A 19,915-nucleotide genomic window follows, 5' to 3' on the forward strand; every position below is an offset into this window, starting at 1 on the left:
AAATAAAATACTATCTGCATTGGTTTATGTTTCTGTACCTTAGCCATCAGCTGGTCTGCGAAATATTTCTCCTATTTTCCCCAGTCTGCAGGTGTAAAAAGGTTGAAGAACGCTGGTTTAGAGTATGGCAAAGCCATTAAAGCTAAAAGGCAAGTAATGTCTATAAAATGCATGTGTTATCTGCACTTAACGCCCCCCCACCACCACCACCACCACCACTGTATTGCTGATTGATCTGTAGTCAAACTACTACTAATATTCCTTTCATATTATAATACAGTGGGAACTGAACCAGTGGCACTAAAAACATGAACAGTTATATTTCTGATAATGTGAAACGAAGATCCTGAATGTTTTTAGTGTAACCAGTTAAACACAGGAAACTGAAGTTCTCCAGGATAAGAAAATCATAAACTGGTTTTTATCAATGTTTCAATGATGAACCAAAGCAGATCATCACTTAACTATTTTATTGTAATCTTCTAAGAGACACTTAATTCACTGTTCTTCTAGAGACACTTAATTCTCTCTTCCTCTAGACACACCTACTTCTCTGTTTCTAAATTTAAGGACAAGGCTTATAAATATATAGCAAATATAAATATATGCTATACAGACATTCTCAAGTAATTTTTTTCTAAAAAAATCCATTTTATTTAAATTTCCTATGAAGCAAAGCTGCTATTTTTTAGATTTGGCCTGATGATATGCTCTGAAACAAAATAAAGCCATTCCTGCTGCACACAAGCCAAATGTTGCTACATACAGGAAACGATCCCTAGGGCCACCTTTAAGATGAACAGGAATATCGCCTGGTAACTAAAAAATTAAAAACAAGCACTGCATTAAACATAAAAGAAAACTAACATTTAATATAATGTAAAGCAAACATTTATTTTTAAATGTTTTACAAAAACAAAATATTTCATTATCAACACAGCCTAAAACAGGCAATTCAATTACACTGCTGGATCAAAATCAATGATGATGATGTTGGATCATAAGTCAATAATGACCAATTTAATATGCATTTATTTATTGATTTATTATTTTTTTTTAACACAGAATCATTACTTGCTCCGAGTTTGTAGATAATATGTTAAAGATGTTCTGTCATGTCATGATTAAAGGTGAAAGTATTCTACATATACATTGCATGCAAACTGATAACAATGAGCTAAATGTAACAATGAGCTTTGAAAATAATAAATCTCCTAAAAATCGATGTCAATTACTATTTTATATCATGGAATCATTATTTCTTCATTTTCTTTATTTATTTAAAATCATAGTTTTTGTTGTGAATTGTAGACTAGACAGAATCCTTTCATCTTTAACTGGGGTACCTCTAACTTAGAGACATAAGCTGAGGTTTGCCACCGCCCTCTTCTGTGTTTATGGTGCACATTTCCTCAGGGAAAACTGCCCATCTGCCATGGGATACCCTACCAGGAGTAACCTTCAATTCTCCTTATAACATAGTCAGCTTCATCCTAAGTTCACCTCCCCAATATACTGAGGTGCGTATTTGACATTTTTTGATATGAGAATTTTTTCACTGTGCCAGTAGCGAAACTATGTTATATAAAAATCACATAGTAAATTATGTAACAATTTCATTTACCTATGGTATCCTGAAAATAATTATTTAAAAACTTGTGATGTTTTTTTTTTTTTAGATAGCATATATACTGTGCCACGTCATGATATGCTGACAGATCTTAATTTTTGGCACATGAAAAATTTGATTTGCCATCATTGGTCTAGAACAGCATTTCCCAAATGGTGAGTCACAAAGCTAAATGCTAGGTCGCCTAAAAAAACTCTCAAAAACCTAGGTGTTTCATTTTGGGGTTTTCTTTTTTTTTACGACACTCTAAAATACAAGTAAATAGCGTTTAATTGGGACTAATGAATAAATAATTTAATTAATAGAGATGAAAAACGCACTCCATCCACGTCGCCATTTCACAGTCTCTTTGTTCGCAGTAAAGTAGCTCAACTAATGGCGAGGCTGCGCAGCGGCAACTGCGCCACCAGCCGAATTGTTTGGCAGTCTGGCTTTTGTTTTACTCCCGCTGCTTGTTCAGTTTGAGTTAAGCATCAAGAGAGAGCATATTTTTTTATATTTACTGATTACGTGTACCCTGTCCGGTGGGTTCGGCTGAACAACCGTAATTATTATAATTGTTTCTAAATAATTTATTTCATTCTTTCTTCATCTCGCTTGCCATTACCCATTTAACGATGGATAAATGGGTAATAAAACAACAAACAAACAATGTGCCAGTTACAAACTCTTCGATTAGCACCAATGAACAAACAAGTGATGTGCAGCTGGGCACGACTTCTAAGAATAGCATTAACAAACGGCGGCACGATGTGTTGTCTACCATTCTTACAAAAAAAAGATGATGATGTACTGGACCTGAGAGTATTCTGAGGATTACATACAATTCGGTTTCATCAAGGGTGCTGATGACACACCATTATGTGTTATTTGCTGTGCGGCACTTTCGAACAAGTCTACCTTGAAAGTTGAAGCGACGTTAGGAATTGAAACGTACGAACTACAGTAATAAGCCAATAGATTTCTTTATAAATAAAATGAGAGAACTAATACATTTTGGAAAATTATGGAGACGACTACCATGTTTGAGTAAAACTTTAGTTTAATATAAACCAAAATCCACACTCTATATGTGGATTTTGGTTTATATAAGTTTTACTGAAACACAGTAGTTGTCTCCATAATTTTCCAAAATATATTCTGATCACCGTGTAAGCCTGAAAGAAAAGAGAGAACTAATAGTTACCAAGAAGACTATGTCTTCAAAATTTTCTCAGGGAGCTCAGTCCGAAAACCTTGTAATGGCTTCTTATGAAATATCAAAATTAATTGCTGAAATTGGTTATCCTCTCACAGTTGCCGAGAAATTAATAGTTCCAGGAATGAAAATGTTAGCATCTCGAATATGTGATAAAAAACAGGACAGCCAAGTAAATAAATATGCTGACGCTATCAAATAAAACAGTGAAGCGTAGAATAATGAAGATTGCAGATAATACCGAAGAAACTGTCATAGGTCACTTAAAAGAGTGCAATTTTTTTTCCTTGCAAGTTGATGAAAGCACAGACATATCAGACAATGCTAATTTAATGTGTTTTGTGAGATATGATTGTGACAATACAACTCACACAGAATTTCTTTTTTGTAACCTCTGACAATAATTCATGATGTCAATTGGTTAATCAAGGTTGCCTACCTTTGTGACATTTTTGATTTTTTGAATAATTTAAATCTGACATTACAAGGCAGCAATGTAATAACTGTATTTAAAGTGCAAGAGAAGGTGGAAGCTGCAACAAAAAAACTCAATTTGTGGTCCTGTCACGTGGAAGCAGGGAATTACAAATCTTTTACAAAGCTAACAGAATTACAAAAAGAGTATAATATGAGTTCCATGCCAGGTGAGATTTCAGCTGTTATCAAGGAACATATGTTAGGACTGCAGGCACACCTACCTGAAGGAATACCCCCCCCCAATCAACAGCAACAAAGCATGGATAAGGTACCCTTTTACAGTGAACACAGAATCTGCGATAGAATTGCCAGATTCAGATATTGAATCTATAATTAAACTGTCATGTGATACAGCACTCAAAGACATCTTCAACATAATACCACTGATGGATTTTTGGCTGTCTTGCTGTCAGGAGTACCCAGTTTTCACAGAAAAAGCGATAAAATTTCTAATGCCTTTTGTCATGACCTATAAGTGTGAAACAGGCTTTTCAACACTGGTTTTTCTAAAAAATAAATATAGAAACCGATTAGAAATCGAACCGGATTTAAGAATAAAGTTATCATCTTTTCCTCCAAACCTGAAGTTTCTAGCTAACAATTCTCATTTCACACTTCTCATTAATAAATTACTTGGCTTTAGTTTAATTTCTTTATATTTTTGTAAGAGTAAATGCCTCTTTATTATAATAATAATAAATGAAAACTTGATGAACATTCAAATCTGTTTTATTTTACCTATTGGCCATAAAAATGTTAGTAGGTTATGAAGATGAAGTACTAAAATAACTGGGCCATGGAAAAAAAAAGTTTGGGAAACCTTGGTCTAGAACATAATATCCATTTATCTTTTGATGATGCAAAATAAGCCCTTCAACTACACATCACACTGGAAACTAAATTAGGGTATAATTCTGCTATATCTGGACAAAACAGTTTTTGACGTGAAAGGCACTTTTCTGACACAGTGGTAAATCAGTATAACATACTATAATGTACTGTTTTCATGCTTTGTGATGATTATGTAAAATAGGCTACTGGTAGATGTGAATGCATCTTCAGTGAACCTGGACACCTTACATGCTTCCTGAACACACCCTTACTCAGCTTCCAAGAAGCACAGAGTTCTTTTTACTACTTCAGATGAGATCTCCTCTACCCTGTCTGTTTCTCTGACTTTGAAGACTACATGCCCTCACTTGGTTTATCCTAATATGCTCAATTCCACACATCATGGCTGGGTTGGCCGAGTGCTTAACATATCTGCTCTCCAGCCAAAAGGCTGCAGGTTCAAATAACGTATTATATGACACCTCCATATAATTAGTGTTATTATATGACTCCCTGGAGGTGTCATATAATAACACTAATAATAATAATAACTGAGCACTTATCCAGATGTAGTCTTATGAAGGCCATGTAAAATGGAAGAATAACTTTCTTCTTTCTACAAGTTAGCATTCATTTCAACAATATTAATCCAATGTTGCTTAACCATGTTAGCAGTAAGGTCCTAAACTTTAATTCTGTCTTCTAGCACCTTATAGCTTCATTTGCATATTTGCAGAATGTTCTTATTAATACTTGCCTACAGTTGTCCTCAATCCAATATGCATAGCCTTCCACTTAGCAACAATGAATTGACATTCATTATCATTTATCCAAAAAACCAGTCCATTCATATTCCTATGCTGGACATGTCAAAAGGTAGGAAACAGATTAAGAAACATCCTGGTCCTCCAGACTGGGGTTGTTATGACAGGCTGATTACTTGAAAAACACATAAGTCACAAAATCACACACACAGAGTTTACAAACCAAACTATATAATGGCAACCAATTGGAACTGTCTAATGAACAGAATGATGACAATGATCAATTTTAAGAAGAACCAGAAAGGATATGATTCTTTAACTGGACTGTATAAAATTAGTTATGGTAACTTTAATACTAAACTAGGAAAATAAACAAGGCCCACATGCATGATATTATCAATGACAATGTGATTATAATTATTAGCTTTGCATCCTGCAGAGGATTCAGTTAGTAGCACATATTTTCCCAGAAACAAACTTGGTTCTACCATTGCAGAACAGCAAGTACACGAACAGACCATATGCAATGATTAACAATGCACAAGGTATGTATAAGTAATGTCCATCCCTAAATGCAGGTGCTAATCATTACCTGATAATTGCACATTTCAAACTGAGACTATCAAATGGAGAAGTTAGGAAGAGAAATACTAATCATTTTTGAAAATTATGGAGACAACTACCATGTTTGAATAAAAACTTTAGTTTAATATAACTAAAATCTACATTCAACGTTTCGACCTTTATGTCAAGGTCATCTTCTGGAGCATATAACTATACACAGAAAACAAGCTTCACAATCAAACTGGTTTGTTAAAGTTACTGACCAACCACTACAACAATTGTTGGACTGACCTCTGGTGGAAAAAAAAAATAAATAAATATATATATATATACACACACACACACACAACACACATCAATGCTAGAGTCCTATTATTAGTGTTATCTGTTGGTTGTAAACATACACTGGGTGCAACAAGAAGTCTATGTATCTATCTATATACATATATTAACATCATGATTATACATGTACATTCCAGCCAGTTGGTATGGAATGGTTTCTAATACTAGCTGAAGATTGGCTAGAGTCCTGACTTATGCTGGATCTTATATATTAGGTGGGCTGAATGCATGCCATCCAGATCCTTGGAATTTTCATGCCATCTTTGTTGTTGATATTTGGGTGGTTTATCAGGATTTTGCAGGCTTCCTTAAATTTCCTTTCATACCAGGTTTTTGTGTGGTGTAAAGAGTGGGTGCTTTTCCAGTTGATTTGGTGTTAGGTGTTGAGCGCATAATCTGAGAGGCCTGCTTCACCATAATGGTTATATTTAATGTGTCTAATGTGTTCTTTCTTGGGTATAAGGATTGTCTGTCCTGTTTCACCAATGTACGGTAAGTTACAAGTGCAGCAGATGCAATAGACTCCAGGATGTGCCAATGGGAGGAGAGGATCCTTAGAGGAGTTGAATATGGTTTTAAGTTTAGTGGGTGGTTTAAAGGTGGAACTGAGGTTATAATGTTGTAGGATTCTGTTGATTTTTTCTGATAACCCTTTAATGTATGGGATGGCCATGGTTTTACTGTAATCCAGATTCATTTTTGTTGTTGTTTTATGGAGTATTTTATTAATTGTATTTTTGTTATAGCCATTATTTATGAATGTGTTGCTGATGATTTTTAGTTCTTGTTTCAGGGCTTGCTAGTTAGAGCAAATTGTTGCTAGTTAGAGCAAATAGCTCTGTTTTTAAGGGTGTTAATGACTCCATATTTTTGTGATGGATGGTGGTATGAATTAGCATGTATGTATTGGCCAGTGTGTGTCGGTTTTTGGTAGACCGTGAAGGACAGACTGCCTGAAGGAAGACGTGTGACTAGTGTGTCTAGGAACTGGAGCGAGTTTTGATTTTTGATTTCGATGGTAAATTGTATGTGTTCGTGTTGCTTGTTCAGGTGGATAAGGAATGTGTTTAGCGTTTGTCGCCCGTGCAGCCAGATCGCAAACACGTCCTCAACGTATCTAAGCCAGACTGTCGGTCTTAGCGTGGCAGAATCAAGAGCCCTTTGCTCAAAGGTTTCCATGTAGAAGTTAACGATTGGGGAGGATAGTGGTGAGCCCATGTACAGCCATGGGCTCACTTCCCTCCTCTTCGCATTCAGAAACCTGGGATAAAATAGCATTGTTTGCTATTGTCAGATCAATGAAGCTACTTCCTCTGGTATTTTCAAATGATGGACTGTCAATCGTCATTTAGTATGTGTAAGGAATTTGATGCTATGAACTCTTCCAAATTTTTTTCTCTATTGTTTATGTTTTCATTAAACCATAATACCGAATGGGTATTGCTATCTATTCCTAGAATTAGGCATTGGTTGATGGTAAAATCCATGATGTAGCCAATTCTTTCTTGGTCGTATTCTATGTCAGCATTATAGTTTAGATACATACTTGCAGCAAAAGTTTTAATTCCTCTGTATGTAGTTTTGATAAGTACCGAGTCCTTGTTGCTGTGCTGAGAAATTAATATTGCCTCAAGTTCAGGGTTGATCACTAGTATTGCAGCTCTCTTTCTTTCTTTCTTTCCCTTTGAAAATATTTTATAATTACTTGGAAAGCCGCATATTTTGTTGTTGATGTTGTAGGGTTCTTGTATTAATGCTATTCCTATATTTTTTCTATTTATGAGGTCTGTTAAGTTATTTACAGCCTTTATAGAGCGTTGAAGATTTATTTGAAGGCATGCCAGGGAAGTAGTGCTGTTTCTGCTAGCTGTGTTTTGAATTTTGAGCTGTATGTAGTAGTTGTATGTCGAACAGTCTTTGCTTAGTGCCATGTGTTTGCAGTCATTTTTGGTTTTGGCATGCTAGTTGTGATTTTGGCAATTTATGCAGTTCATTTCGGACTTATTTCATAGGCACTCGCTGAACTTATGTTCTTTAGAACAGAATGGACAGGTGGTTTTCCCCCTGCAGTCTCGTGTGTGATGGAATTTATTGCAGTTAAAGCACCTCAGAACATTTACATAGTCTGCACAATGGCAAATTCTCCACATAATTTTGACAACGGTTTTTAGCAATTTGGTCCTCACCGTTGGATCAACTTCAATAATTAAGTTTCTCTTGTTTGTTTTTTTATTTGTCATGATAGATTTCTGTGTCAGCTTTGTATCGGTTCTGAAGAGTTCTTCTGCATGATGAGCGAGTTGATTGTGTTGTTTGTATCAATTTCACTGGGAATATCATATATAATTAGTCTTGGAAGATATTTCTTGCTGGGATTTGCTACTAACATGTCTTTGCATTCCTTCGTAATTTCGTTATGTGGTAAGCCTATGTCAGGCTTTTCTTTGGATCCAATTAAGACTCCTCCATTATTAATACTTTTCATTTTATTCCGATTTTGATTTTCCTTGGGTCTATTTTTTCTTTGATGATATTTTTAGTTTCCTCACTGTTTAGTTGAGCTATCGGTTTCACTATTAGTTTATAGCATGGAATGTTTTCAAATTTGCCTTTGTTTTTATCATTGTTTTTAACGATTTGTGAGTATAGCTGATAGGTTGAACTAAGTTAACCTGTTGCTGGTTGTTTGTAGCTGCCTATAGTTCTATTGCTACTTTAGTTTTGTTTTTCATTTTATTGAAAACCTTCATTAGTTCGCTAACTGCAGTTAGTATGTCCTTTTTTAAATCGTTTCTTAAATTACTGCTTACTTTGGCAATATTACGCAGCAAATCTAGGGCTATTTTTGAACTCTAATTTGTCCCATGTTGCCATCTTAACGTTATTTAAAGTTGTGTGTTATAGCTTTCCCATTGAACTGCTACGCGTTCTAAGATACAAAGCTTAAGATAGCGTACTTACAGTTTTCCTGCTTGTTCCTAGAAGTGACAATTCCATTGAATAGGCTTCAGTGGCAGCAGTTGGGGGGGGGGTTAGTCCTTGCTGTAGCAGCTAATCCTATTATGACCAGGACGTTGTCCTTGAGGTAGCCGAACAATAGATAGTCTGGCCAGCAGTATTCAGTTCATAAAGATAAAATTTCACTATTACGCAGTTAAAACTATGAAATTATAGAGTAAATTATTCACTGTTAGAGAGCACTGTACAAGCTATCAGTTGATGCTAGATATATCCAGTTTTTCTGTTCGATACCGCACGAATTCAAGGTAAAAGCAGGAACGATTTCAGGCACATCCGAGCTTGAGCGATTTTCCTGCATGTGTGTGTGTGTGTGTGTGTGTGTGTGTGTGTACAGAGTGTTTCAAAAGGGTATATACAACTGTGTAGGAGAACAGAGAACGACCACAAAAGCTGAGTGAATGTCATAACGTTTGGTCACGTAACTTTATTACCAAATGACAACACTAGATAGCATGATACGTCATACCACCTGAAAATGGCGACACACACACATGATGTGTGTGTGTATACAGAGTTTCAAAAGGGTGTATACAACTGTGTAGGAGAACAGAGAATGACTTGGAAGATGCAAAAGCTGAGTGAGTGTCATAATGTAGTGAAACACAAATTTTGGTCATGTAACTTTATTACCAAACAACAACACTAGATAGCATGATATGTCACACCACCTGAAAATGGCGACTTTCGATGGTGCAGAGAGAGCATGTGTGTTTTGGTTTGAGAAAACTGTCTGCAACACAAGTTCAGACGAATTTCTGTACACAATGCAGCAAAGAACCTCCTAGTAGGCAAGTGAGCTTCACATGGTACAAGTATTTCGTGGAAACAAGCTGTTCTGTGCATCATCCAAGGTCAACAGGAAGACCATATACTACTGCTGCTGCTGTGGAAGAAGTTCAGGAAAGTTTCCAGAGAAGCCCCGAGTCACCAAGATGGGAATCTCATCAAATTGGAATTTCACATGTGGCTATGGCATGTTTTGCGACAGCATCTACATTTAAGACCCTACAAATTTACCCTTGTACAATATTTGAAGAAAGATGATAAGAAGATACACCAGGATTTCTGTAAAGAAATGATCAGTAGGAATGAGCAAAATGAGGACTTTTTGGACATGATCATTTTCAGAGTCAAGTGCACTTTTTCACATAAGTGGACAAATAAACACAAGTGCAGAATTTGGGGAAGCGAAAATCCACACACACACCATCATAGAACATGTTTACAGCACCCTAAAGTCTAACATTTTTTGTGCCATAAGCAAGAAAGTGTATGGACCCTTCTTTTTTTCAGTCTACCATTACTGGTGGCATGTATCTGGACATGCTACAAGGGTACCTAATACCACAATGGACACTTATATTTCCAGCAAGACAGAGCACCTCCTCATCATCTGACAGATGTAAGGTTGTACCTCGACACCAGTTTTCCAGGCAGATGGATTGGTAGAGGGGTGCCTGTAGCACCCCTCTTCCCCGACCTCACACCATTAGATTTTTTCTTGTGGGGCTTTGTGAAAGATCGAGTGCTTGTACCACCAATACCAGCCAATTTGGATGTGCTGCATTCCAGAATTACTGCCGCCCCTGCTGAATTTATGCCAGATATGCTCCACCGTGTGTGGCAGGAACTGGATTACAGATGGGGGAGCATCTACAGAATTACTGGAGGCAGTCATATTAAACTTTAACTGTCTGTGTTGAAACTTCAAGTGTTATGCTGCATTTACAAGGCAAGAAAAATTGTTTATCTATCGCTATTTACCTTCCATTGCCATTCAAAGTTGCATATGTCCTTTTGAAAACACACTGTGTGTGTGATTTTTTTTCTTAAGTTAGGAAATTATTGATCATTTTTAGTTATCCTACATTAGTTACTGAGTTGATGCTTTTTAGAATAGTCTGTTATTGTTTAATTGCCATTTTATAATCTTGTACTGAAGGTCCCTATGACACTTATTAATGTAAAATTATCGCCCAAGTTGTTTACAAAGTTTTTCTCTATTTTTATATTATTCTGATTATGCAAACTCACAATATTCCATTTTTGAAATGAACAAAACTCTTGGTCTTCCTCTGGGTCTTTTACCTGAAAAGAACACTCATTTTGCTAATCTTTCCTCTCCCAATCTGTTTAAGTGGCCATACTAACTTAGCTCTACTAACACATTCCTGAATGCTAACAATGGCAAGTTCTTTCCTATTATCTTCATTTTTAATGTGATGATGCCATCTGTTCACTCCATTAATCTTTCTCATAGCTCTCATATCTGTAATCTCCAGTCTTTGATCAAGTGTTTTTATTTCCAACCCAGCTGTCAGAACTATAAATTAAAATGGGTTTGAACACTGTTTTGTATACAGATAATTTAAATGTTTTGACTAATTTCTTTCTTATTCCATATAAATTTATTCAGCTGACTTCCTACCATACCAGCTTTACTAATTCTGATAGCTACTCTTAAACAGTGCTTCACTTTTTTACATTTTTCTTTGTATTTTCAAAGAGCAAAAGCTGACCTGTTCCAGGTGCAATTTTTATGGCTCGTTGGCGAATAGGATCCAACCAACATAGTGTACTCTCCTTGGCAGAAACATACTTGGGACCCATAGGCAAGTTTTGATCTAATCAATGCAGAGTAATCAGAGAAAGAAACATCTGTCAGTGTCCCAAGAGATGGATAAGATGGTGCAAAGGATGTTCATTGCTATACAGCACATATCTTGCAACGAGCATATGTGAGAGAGGAAACTGGGTCTTGTCAAATATGAATTCCAACTAGAATCAAACAGTTCCGTCTGACCCAGAACTCAGAATGGAGTTCTGGGTCAGACGGAAGTCATCCACACAGAGGACATTACTTACATTTGAACAAATGTTGTTCGGTTATCAAGAACCTTGACTGCAAAAAAAGCATGATACTTAAAACTTAACCTTGTTGGATGCTCTTCTCTTGGGTATATGGTTGGAAGAGGACAGTTCCTACTTAGATGTGAACAGTTCAGTTGGATAAGGGTTTTGATGAAGAGAAGGAGATTCCCTGAGACCAAACTTGTTAGTTCTTTTACTATTCTGAATCATCAGGCAGTGTCATATGCTTTTTCCATATCAAACATCAGCATTTTAGTGAGGCATCTTGATGATGTTTCTAGTCAGACTACATGATCAGTTGTCCAATGATATTGATGGAAGCCAGATTGTGTTATGAAAAAAAAATTGTATTTCTCCAGAAACCATAAAAGACAAGAGTTAACAATTTTTTCCAAAATTCTCATAAACAACTAGTTATAGTAATTGACTGACAGTTTATAGATTTTTTTATACTCCCCAGCTTAGGAAAGGCAATAATAATTGCCTCTTGCCAGATATCTGGAAAAACATTCTCACAGTAGTTGACTCTTGGCAGTTGGTAGCAGATGCTTAATCATCTCATAATTCATGGTATCTGGTCCAACAGCAGTCAGGCAGCATTTAAGACAAAACATTTCTTCTTTCATGAATAGTCTACTGTATTCTTCACTGGAACCACTGGAAGAAAAAAATAACAAATTGTTCTGATTTTCATTTTTGGGGCAAATAACTCAGGGGAATAATAAGATACTGCAGATGTTTTATCAAAAATCTACTCAAGAGAGTGTTGATAGTAAATGGTCAGTAAATGCACATCCATTATGTTCCAGGATGGAGCTGGTGGGTAGTGTATCTGCTCTTCATTTTTCAGATTTTGTCCGAGATTTCTTTACAGTTGGATCAAAGCAATGAGGTTGTTTGTAGTGGGCAGGACTCCCAAAATCCATTCACCAGAGGCAAGTTATCAAAGATAAGTGGCAAGTGAATTTTCAGCCTTGTTCTAAATGCATTCAAAATATATTATTGTTCACACAAGTCACACTTTTATTTTAAAACATCTCATTCACTGCTAAGTTATTTGATCATGACCAGCTGTTTTATTTCCACCAGGAAATAATATCTTTATGTAATGAATAAAATGACTAGGCATTAAAGTCTCAACCTGTATCTTCTCCCAGGTGTTAGAGGGAAAATATAGCATGTTGATATTGTTGTAACATAACTGATTCTATATGAAATAAGTTGCAATATCTGCTATCAACTTCCAAAAACACCCTCATTTCTCTCACAGCCATATTATAGAGTTCTTTTCACTTCACACATGCTCCAATTGCATCAAACTTCTTGTTCTGATTTCAGTAATGAAGTGATAAAAATGAGTTACGTGTTGTTGGTATGATGCTTTACTAGAAAATAGTAAATCTCAAACACATCAAGCAAAATGAGTAAGTGTTTCATATCATGAATACATTTAAATTAAATTAGTTATTTCCAATAAATAAATTTTATAACCAAATCAATGCATCAATTTAGTTCAATATTAATCTTACACATATATCAAGTATGCACAACATATGTAAGAGACAATCTATTATTTAAAAAAAATATATAATACAGGCATACCATGACATCAGGTTCCAGGCAACTTCATATAGCAAATCACTGTTTTATATATATATATATATATATATATATATATATATATTTTTTTTTTTTTTTTTTTTTTTACTTGTGGATACATGTAATGCTTTAATAACATTCTTAAGCAGGTCATATATGTGCATAAAAATTACATAAATAAAGCAATTATTTATGTCAAATATGCAAACGAAAAATACAGAATAACTGTTATAAATGAAGTGCTATTCTAAACAAACTTGGCCTAAAAGAACATGCCAACCAGTTTGGTCATCAGTTTACAATATTAAAAGTTTTTCCATTTCTACAGTTATCCGTAAACATTGTCATGTTTACGGATAACTGCATGTTTACTAGCATGGCGAAACCAGTAGACTAACATTCTGTATCAAAAATCTCCGAACTGTTAAACCCAGTTTATATCATCTTATAATATATAGTGGTCTATAAAAAAACATTTATCATAAACTGAACAACTTTTTATTTCAAGTTTCATTTTAAAACATTTTAAAAATAATTTAAACTTCCAGAGAAATTTTTCAGCTGTAATCAGGATAAAAAAACTTATTTTTAGGTCTCCTACCTGAAATTTCTTTTGCAACATTCTAATCTTTTCATGTTCTTTTACATTAGGTGGAATTTCAAAAGTATCAGATGGAGATGGAGGAGGAGCTGAAGTTACATGCTTAGGTGTGGCAACAGGTTTTTCAACCTCAAATATGAGTTGTGTTGGTTCTGTGCTTTTAAGAGGTTGTAAACCCTGTATAAAAATAAGTATTACATCAATTCCACAATTTTTATCTACCTGGGAAAAATATATTTAATCAAAAAACCACTATTTACAACAGTAACCAGTAACTTTGCTGTTAGCAGCAAAAGACCTCTTTAGGAGATTAGTTTTTTGCCACAAAATATCATACCAGTCACTAACTCAATTGGCTATGCATTCTTACCACCCTCTCAGACAATGCATTTCACCAACCTAGCAAAATCCATAAAAAAAAAAACATGATTCTCTCTCACACACACACCCACACAACTTCCAGAGAGGGTTTCTTATCACTTCTCTTTGATCTATACTTTGAAAAATTTCCAATATTCATGAATAAATACCTCATGTTACATGTTTCAATTTCATCTCCCCCTCCCCACTCTCCACACATGCTTATCATATACAGTGCCTGTGAAATCCTTAAAAAATATGCCAAATACATTGAAAGGACCAGACCATTCCCAGCAATAAAATGGTTCCTCTAACTGACCATTTTAAAGTAGATTGGACTTAACTCCCAACAGTATGGTGATGTGAATGGGAATGTGTCAAAGCCATATATGGACAGGAGAATGAGTTACTTTACAAGTCTTTTGCCTCCTTTTAACTTTTCCTCCACATCAACAATGAAAAACATTCAAATTCAGTTTTACTGCAGATTACATAAAATCCTCATAAAAAATACTCCCCCCCCAAAAAAAAAAAACACAAATCCCATAAAATAAGTAATAAAAACACAACCATTAATAATATTCACAAAAAGGAGAAGTTTCCATATCTACTTCAAAATTTGTGACCTTCACAATTTAAATGAAGTGTGCTACCACCTAGAATCATCCAAAACAGATTTGTTGGTTTGTGTGTTATAACAAACCCTCAGCTGCCAACAATGCCATCCATTACAAGAAGAGTATCTTGCTTAAAAATATATTTAAGCAAGACCATGTTCCTTTTTTTTTGTGCCACAAAGTCCATCATACCAGTTATCAACATTACTGAATGTCAGCACTTTTATCACCTTAGAAATGACATCCCATGTTAGATAATGCTCACCCATTACATTCCTCCCCCCCCCCCTTTTTTTTTTCTGTTCTGGCTCAAATTTCCATATACTTCAACTGGTGTCTCCATTACTCTACAAACTCTGATCTCTTAACTATCTATCTCAAAAGCTTTTTTTTTTATCCATAATCAAAATACCCAAACAGCGAGGTCAGCTTCCATAGGGGCATCAATATTTATAAATACAATTTGCTCCAATTTCACTGATCCAATTCCATGTGGGGATATCAAGGTTTTTTCCATTAGCAATGACCTTACACAGCCAGTCCATCTGCACACCAAAATCCCTGACAGTTTCTTAACCAGCTTTTTCCATATACGCTGTAGATATTGCTTCTCCACTCAGTGATAGTGGGAGAGAACACCCTGAGTGGTGAGCCAGCACAAAATTTTTCAAGCCCTGGACATGACTAAGCTGTATTTCATCATGCTCTAACTAATGACTGCAATGATGAAGCTAAAATTAGTGAGTGTAATCAAGGAAATTCATACTCCGTCTCTGTTAAAGCAAAACATGAGACTTGAAAAATTTTGAAATTCTAATACTATGTATGCTTGTGAGTCTAATAAAACACTGTGTTCTTATTTGAGAAATACCTGCAGTAGCATGGACACAAATGCAAGAAATTTTTAAAATTTATAATTTTTTTTGAAAAATTAATGTATCTTTAAAGTGCTGTCTTACATGCATTTGTAATGAAATTGAAAACTAGTCATTTTAATATTTTACAATTTTATTTTAAATAAAATCTCTTCCAATATATCTCCAATAAGTGTATACTCCACAGCCCATCTTTGTTTTACAATTTTTAAAACCTTACACTTTGCAATAATGAACTAGTAATCCCAGTCCTGTGCCCATTTGTTGTCTATTCAAGTCCTCTTGTAAAGCCACATCTGCTCTACCTTGTATAGCTCTTTGAAACATCTGCAAGCAATGAAATATCCCCATTCAAACCGTCCCCAATATCATTAACATACAGGTTAGATGGTAATGGCCCAGACCATTTAGGCATGGCACTGGTGACTTTCCTCTTCTGGGATATTGGTCCCCTATACATAACTTGCTGATACAAGTTATATCTGATCCCATCTGTTCTAATTTAACTATAAGCTTATCATGTGACAAACTAGGGTGCAAAACAAGAGGTCATCCCTAGAATTGATTTAGAGTATGGTTAGTAAGGTGTGATGGCTAGATTTTTAGCCTCGAGAGTGACAGTTGAGCGGAATAGGTGCCAGAATGTTGTGCTTTTATGCATTGATAGCCAATGAGTTTAAGCAGGGTACAACAGATACTGTGGATACACAAAATCTCCCGTGATGGATCTCTAGGCTCCATGGCAGCACTTGTGCAACAACAATAATATCCTATGTTTACCTAATGCTGCAAAAGATTACAACAGAGGGAGCCTGTGAGGAAGTTTTACAAAGAATTCAATTTAGTTAGGTAGCCTTTGGAAAACACCATTAAAAACTCAGAGGGGAGGACATCCCAATCTGCCTTAAAGGACAAATATCTGACAGTTGTGTACTTCCAAGACAGATGTGAAACCTGGTCATTTGATCAAACTGAGGACTACTCAGAGGAAAATGGAAAAATCACTACTTGTTATTACCATTCAAGACAGAAAGCTCAACAATGGAGTAACAGCTCAGACCATAATGAGAGACATCATAACAGCCATTAAAAGATCCAAGTGAAAATGGGTAGCTCATGTTGAAAGAAGTATAATACCAGACAATGATGATATCTGAATGGTGTCCCAGAGATGGGACACCATTCAGATATCACTGGTGGACATCAGATATCATTGAGTTTTTTCATCAGATAACAATGGTGTCCCATCTCTGGGACACCATTGTCCCAGAGATGGGAAAAAGCTATTGGAAGACCAAATGGTGCTGGGAGGATATGATTAAGGAGGCAGCTGGAATTCAGTGGCATAAGAAAGCTCAAGATAGGACAGAATGGAGAACTTTGTGGGCAGTCTTACCTCAACAGTGGATAAAAACAGCTGAAGAAGATGCAAACATGAAGTTGAAGTTCAGAGTACAAATTGCAAAAGTGGACAAAATAGCTCAAATAATTACTTAGAAATCATGGAAAACAATAAGTAGATATAAAGATGTCATTATTGCTCTTTATAAGGCCTTGATACCCAAAACTGCTGTACACATATTTGGTTACCCACATTTCTAAGGGATAAAAGAGTGGTGGATTTTAATCTAGAGCCAAGTGACAAAGATATTCACAGGTCTGTGGAGTGTTCTCTATGAGGGGCAGAGTAAAGTTTCTGGGATGCAAAATTGGTTGATATGGGTGATAAAAAAAATACTAAATAAAATAAAAGAAAAGAAATAAAAAAGATGACAGAATCCTGAATTGACAAGAGTTTTATAAGAGATGCAGAAGAAAAATTTTCAGTATATGAGAAGAGTAGAAAAAACAAGGAAGTTATATATGACTGCCTCTGATGACCCATTTCACTCATTTGCATGACAAATGAGTGAAATGGGTCGTCAGAGGCAGTCACAAGTGCTATGTCAGTTAATGAAGTTAAGGACAGTTGCACAGTTATGAGTAATGGTGAGAGTTGGGAATCCACAAGAAATCTTCAGACTCAACGAAAATGCAGCCGACTCATCACATCTCTGCTGCATCCCCTAAGGGCAAGTATTCATGACTGTAATCCATGTGTTCATGGGGCCAGTTTGCCTATTCTGAGGGATAAAAAAACCTGAGTTTCCAGGTGAAAAAAAAACCCTCTATCTCTGTATGAGACCAGCTAACTCACCCTTAGTCAAAAGAGACCAGATAAAGGTTCCTCATGTCATGGACAGGAATCGAACCCATGTCTTTCCAATCATAGGGCTTCATCTATACTAACTGAGCTACAGAGACTCCATGAAAATACCTAAGTAATAATATTCCATGGAATCATGAGCCTCACTATAGAGCATCATTACTTAAGCACTCAACATACATATCATATCATCCAATGAATTGAACTGATTTGCTTTTCCATTCACCATGCTTTCCACACTCCATGTCTCAACTGGGTAGATAATTATCTTCTACATTAATATGACACAAACTCTTCAACTCACATCAATATCATATAACCTTATTTACCAGATTACTCATCTCAGGATTCTTTCCAACCATTCTTCACCCTTTAAAACTGGATGAACAGATGTGCACATAAATCAGGATAGTTTTGAAACAAATTCTAGACTTAAATAATGTGTATGTTACTTTTAAAATAACGATTATTAAAAGTTATAAAAATATAAATGAATTTACCTGGAAATTTTAGACTGAAACATTACTTCTCCAAAGAATGAAGTTAGGGTACATACCGCCACCCCCCAGAGATCAAGAAAATATGCAAAATTGAAAACAAAAATCGCTGTTCTAATTTTGCATATAGATACAATTTTGCAGCCCTTCGAAATGACTGCTCCTAGGCACTCACTGTCTTAGTTGCTTAGTGGGTTATGAGGGCCCTGTTTCCCCCCCCCTCCCATGTTATGATGTATCAGGCGGAAGGATTTATGGATCTCTGAGAGATGTATTAATAGTCCAAAATATCTAAAATGACTTTGTTTCCAGATTACCTCCCATTTAATTATACAAAACCCGAGGTCGTGCACTGCATTAACACAGCATTACGTAAAGCTAAAGAACTCGCAAACGCGAACTGTTCTTTGCCGATAGAAAATATGCTACAGCAGACGGATATCTCCAATCGCTTTACGATCGGCGCAAAGAAATGCTATCCGCCATGCCAATTGTTGTATCATCACATACCGGATAACATTTAGAACACTTCGACACGTCATGAAGTATAAATTTAAGAATTTCAAATTTGGGCTCATTTAGTCCAGCTGATTCTACCATTTGAATTCGTATGGTTATGCTCATGAAACTTACTTGAGGACAGTAAGCTTGAAACTGTGTCGTAGTTTCTAACCGATTGTTGAAAGTATTATATCTAAAGAACATAGCTGATTATACAACGATACGAAATAAGTATACTGATTATGAAGAAAATGAGTAAATATTATTATCATACAATTATTAAATAATGTGCTCGGATGACCTCTAGCGGCAGTAAAATCAATTATATATATTTAAAGCAAATTAAAAAACCCTGTTCCATTATAATAACAGACCCGTAAACTGAAATTAAGTTTGAATCGTTCTGTAGTTCTATTGTTGTGCAAATGCGAGCGTATGAGTTCACGCATACTCCAGTATCTAATGGCAGATGTGAGTCATCTAGACCAGGGCCGGCTCTACCGATGGTGCTAAACGTGCATTTGCACGGGGCACACATTTTTTTGGGGAGGCAAAGTTTGCATAAACTATACGAAAAATAAGGGAGAAGGGGCGACAAAATACGGCATATTTTAACAGCGACCTCAGTTATAGTCTACCTGGGGGTAGACTATAACTGAGGTTGCTGTTGATGTGAGAAGGGTCTAGGACAATTTCTTTGGATTCAACATCGTGACAAATATAAACGTTTGATGTTGCGTTCCAATCTATTCCGTGTTGGCGGCCTTCATCGTTTGTATTCACTGAAAATAAGACTTGACTTGAGAGTGCGCTTGCTCTGATTCTATTGTATGAAATGTCTCTCTCTGATGTTCCTCTAGCTGTAGGAGAATTGACTTCTCAATCTGGCCATAGTATGGCCTCCTACAATCACATATTATTTTATATACACCGGGGAACTGAAGATGGATCAAAAGGTCTT

The 19,915-nt window shown here is 35.7% G+C and overlaps 1 protein-coding gene across 2 annotated transcripts; it reads right to left on the reverse strand.

The window, feature by feature from the left end:
- Window positions 1-455: 455 nt before the first annotated feature.
- LOC150101702 (cytochrome c oxidase subunit 7A2-like, mitochondrial) lies at window positions 456-19,239 on the reverse strand. 2 transcript variants are annotated; one of them, XM_090400130.1, is made up of 3 exons: window positions 19,087-19,239; window positions 13,899-14,075; window positions 456-819 (listed from the first exon to the last, which is right to left on the reverse strand). In XM_090400130.1, the coding sequence occupies exons 1-3, from the start codon at window positions 19,156-19,158 to the stop codon at window positions 682-684; spliced, it is 387 nt and encodes a 128-aa protein (XP_090256256.1). In that variant the 5' UTR covers window positions 19,159-19,239; the 3' UTR covers window positions 456-681. The 2 variants fall into 2 exon arrangements, with proteins under 2 accessions (XP_090256256.1, XP_090256257.1); XM_090400131.1 differs by lacking the exon at window positions 456-819 and adding an exon at window positions 10,723-12,355.
- Between the last annotated feature and the right edge of the window lie 676 nt (window positions 19,240-19,915).

This window comes from Typopeltis vanoorti, chromosome 11, assembly GCF_054136105.1.
Source record: "Typopeltis vanoorti isolate ZY-2024b chromosome 11, IOZ_Tvanoo_1.0, whole genome shotgun sequence".
Lineage (NCBI taxonomy): Eukaryota > Metazoa > Arthropoda > Arachnida > Uropygi > Thelyphonidae > Typopeltis > Typopeltis vanoorti.

Coding starts and splice junctions, on each gene's coding strand:
- LOC150101702 (XM_090400130.1), bottom strand. CDS start 19,158: ATGTTCTTTAGATATAATACTTTCAACAATCGGTTAGAAACTACGACA. Junction 14,076..19,086: donor TTCAAGCTTACTGTCCTCAA/GTAAGTTTCATG, acceptor ATTTTTATACAG/GGTTTACAACCTCTTAAAAG. Junction 820..13,898: donor TGTTGCAAAAGAAATTTCAG/GTAGGAGACCTA, acceptor TTAATTTTTTAG/TTACCAGGCGATATTCCTGT.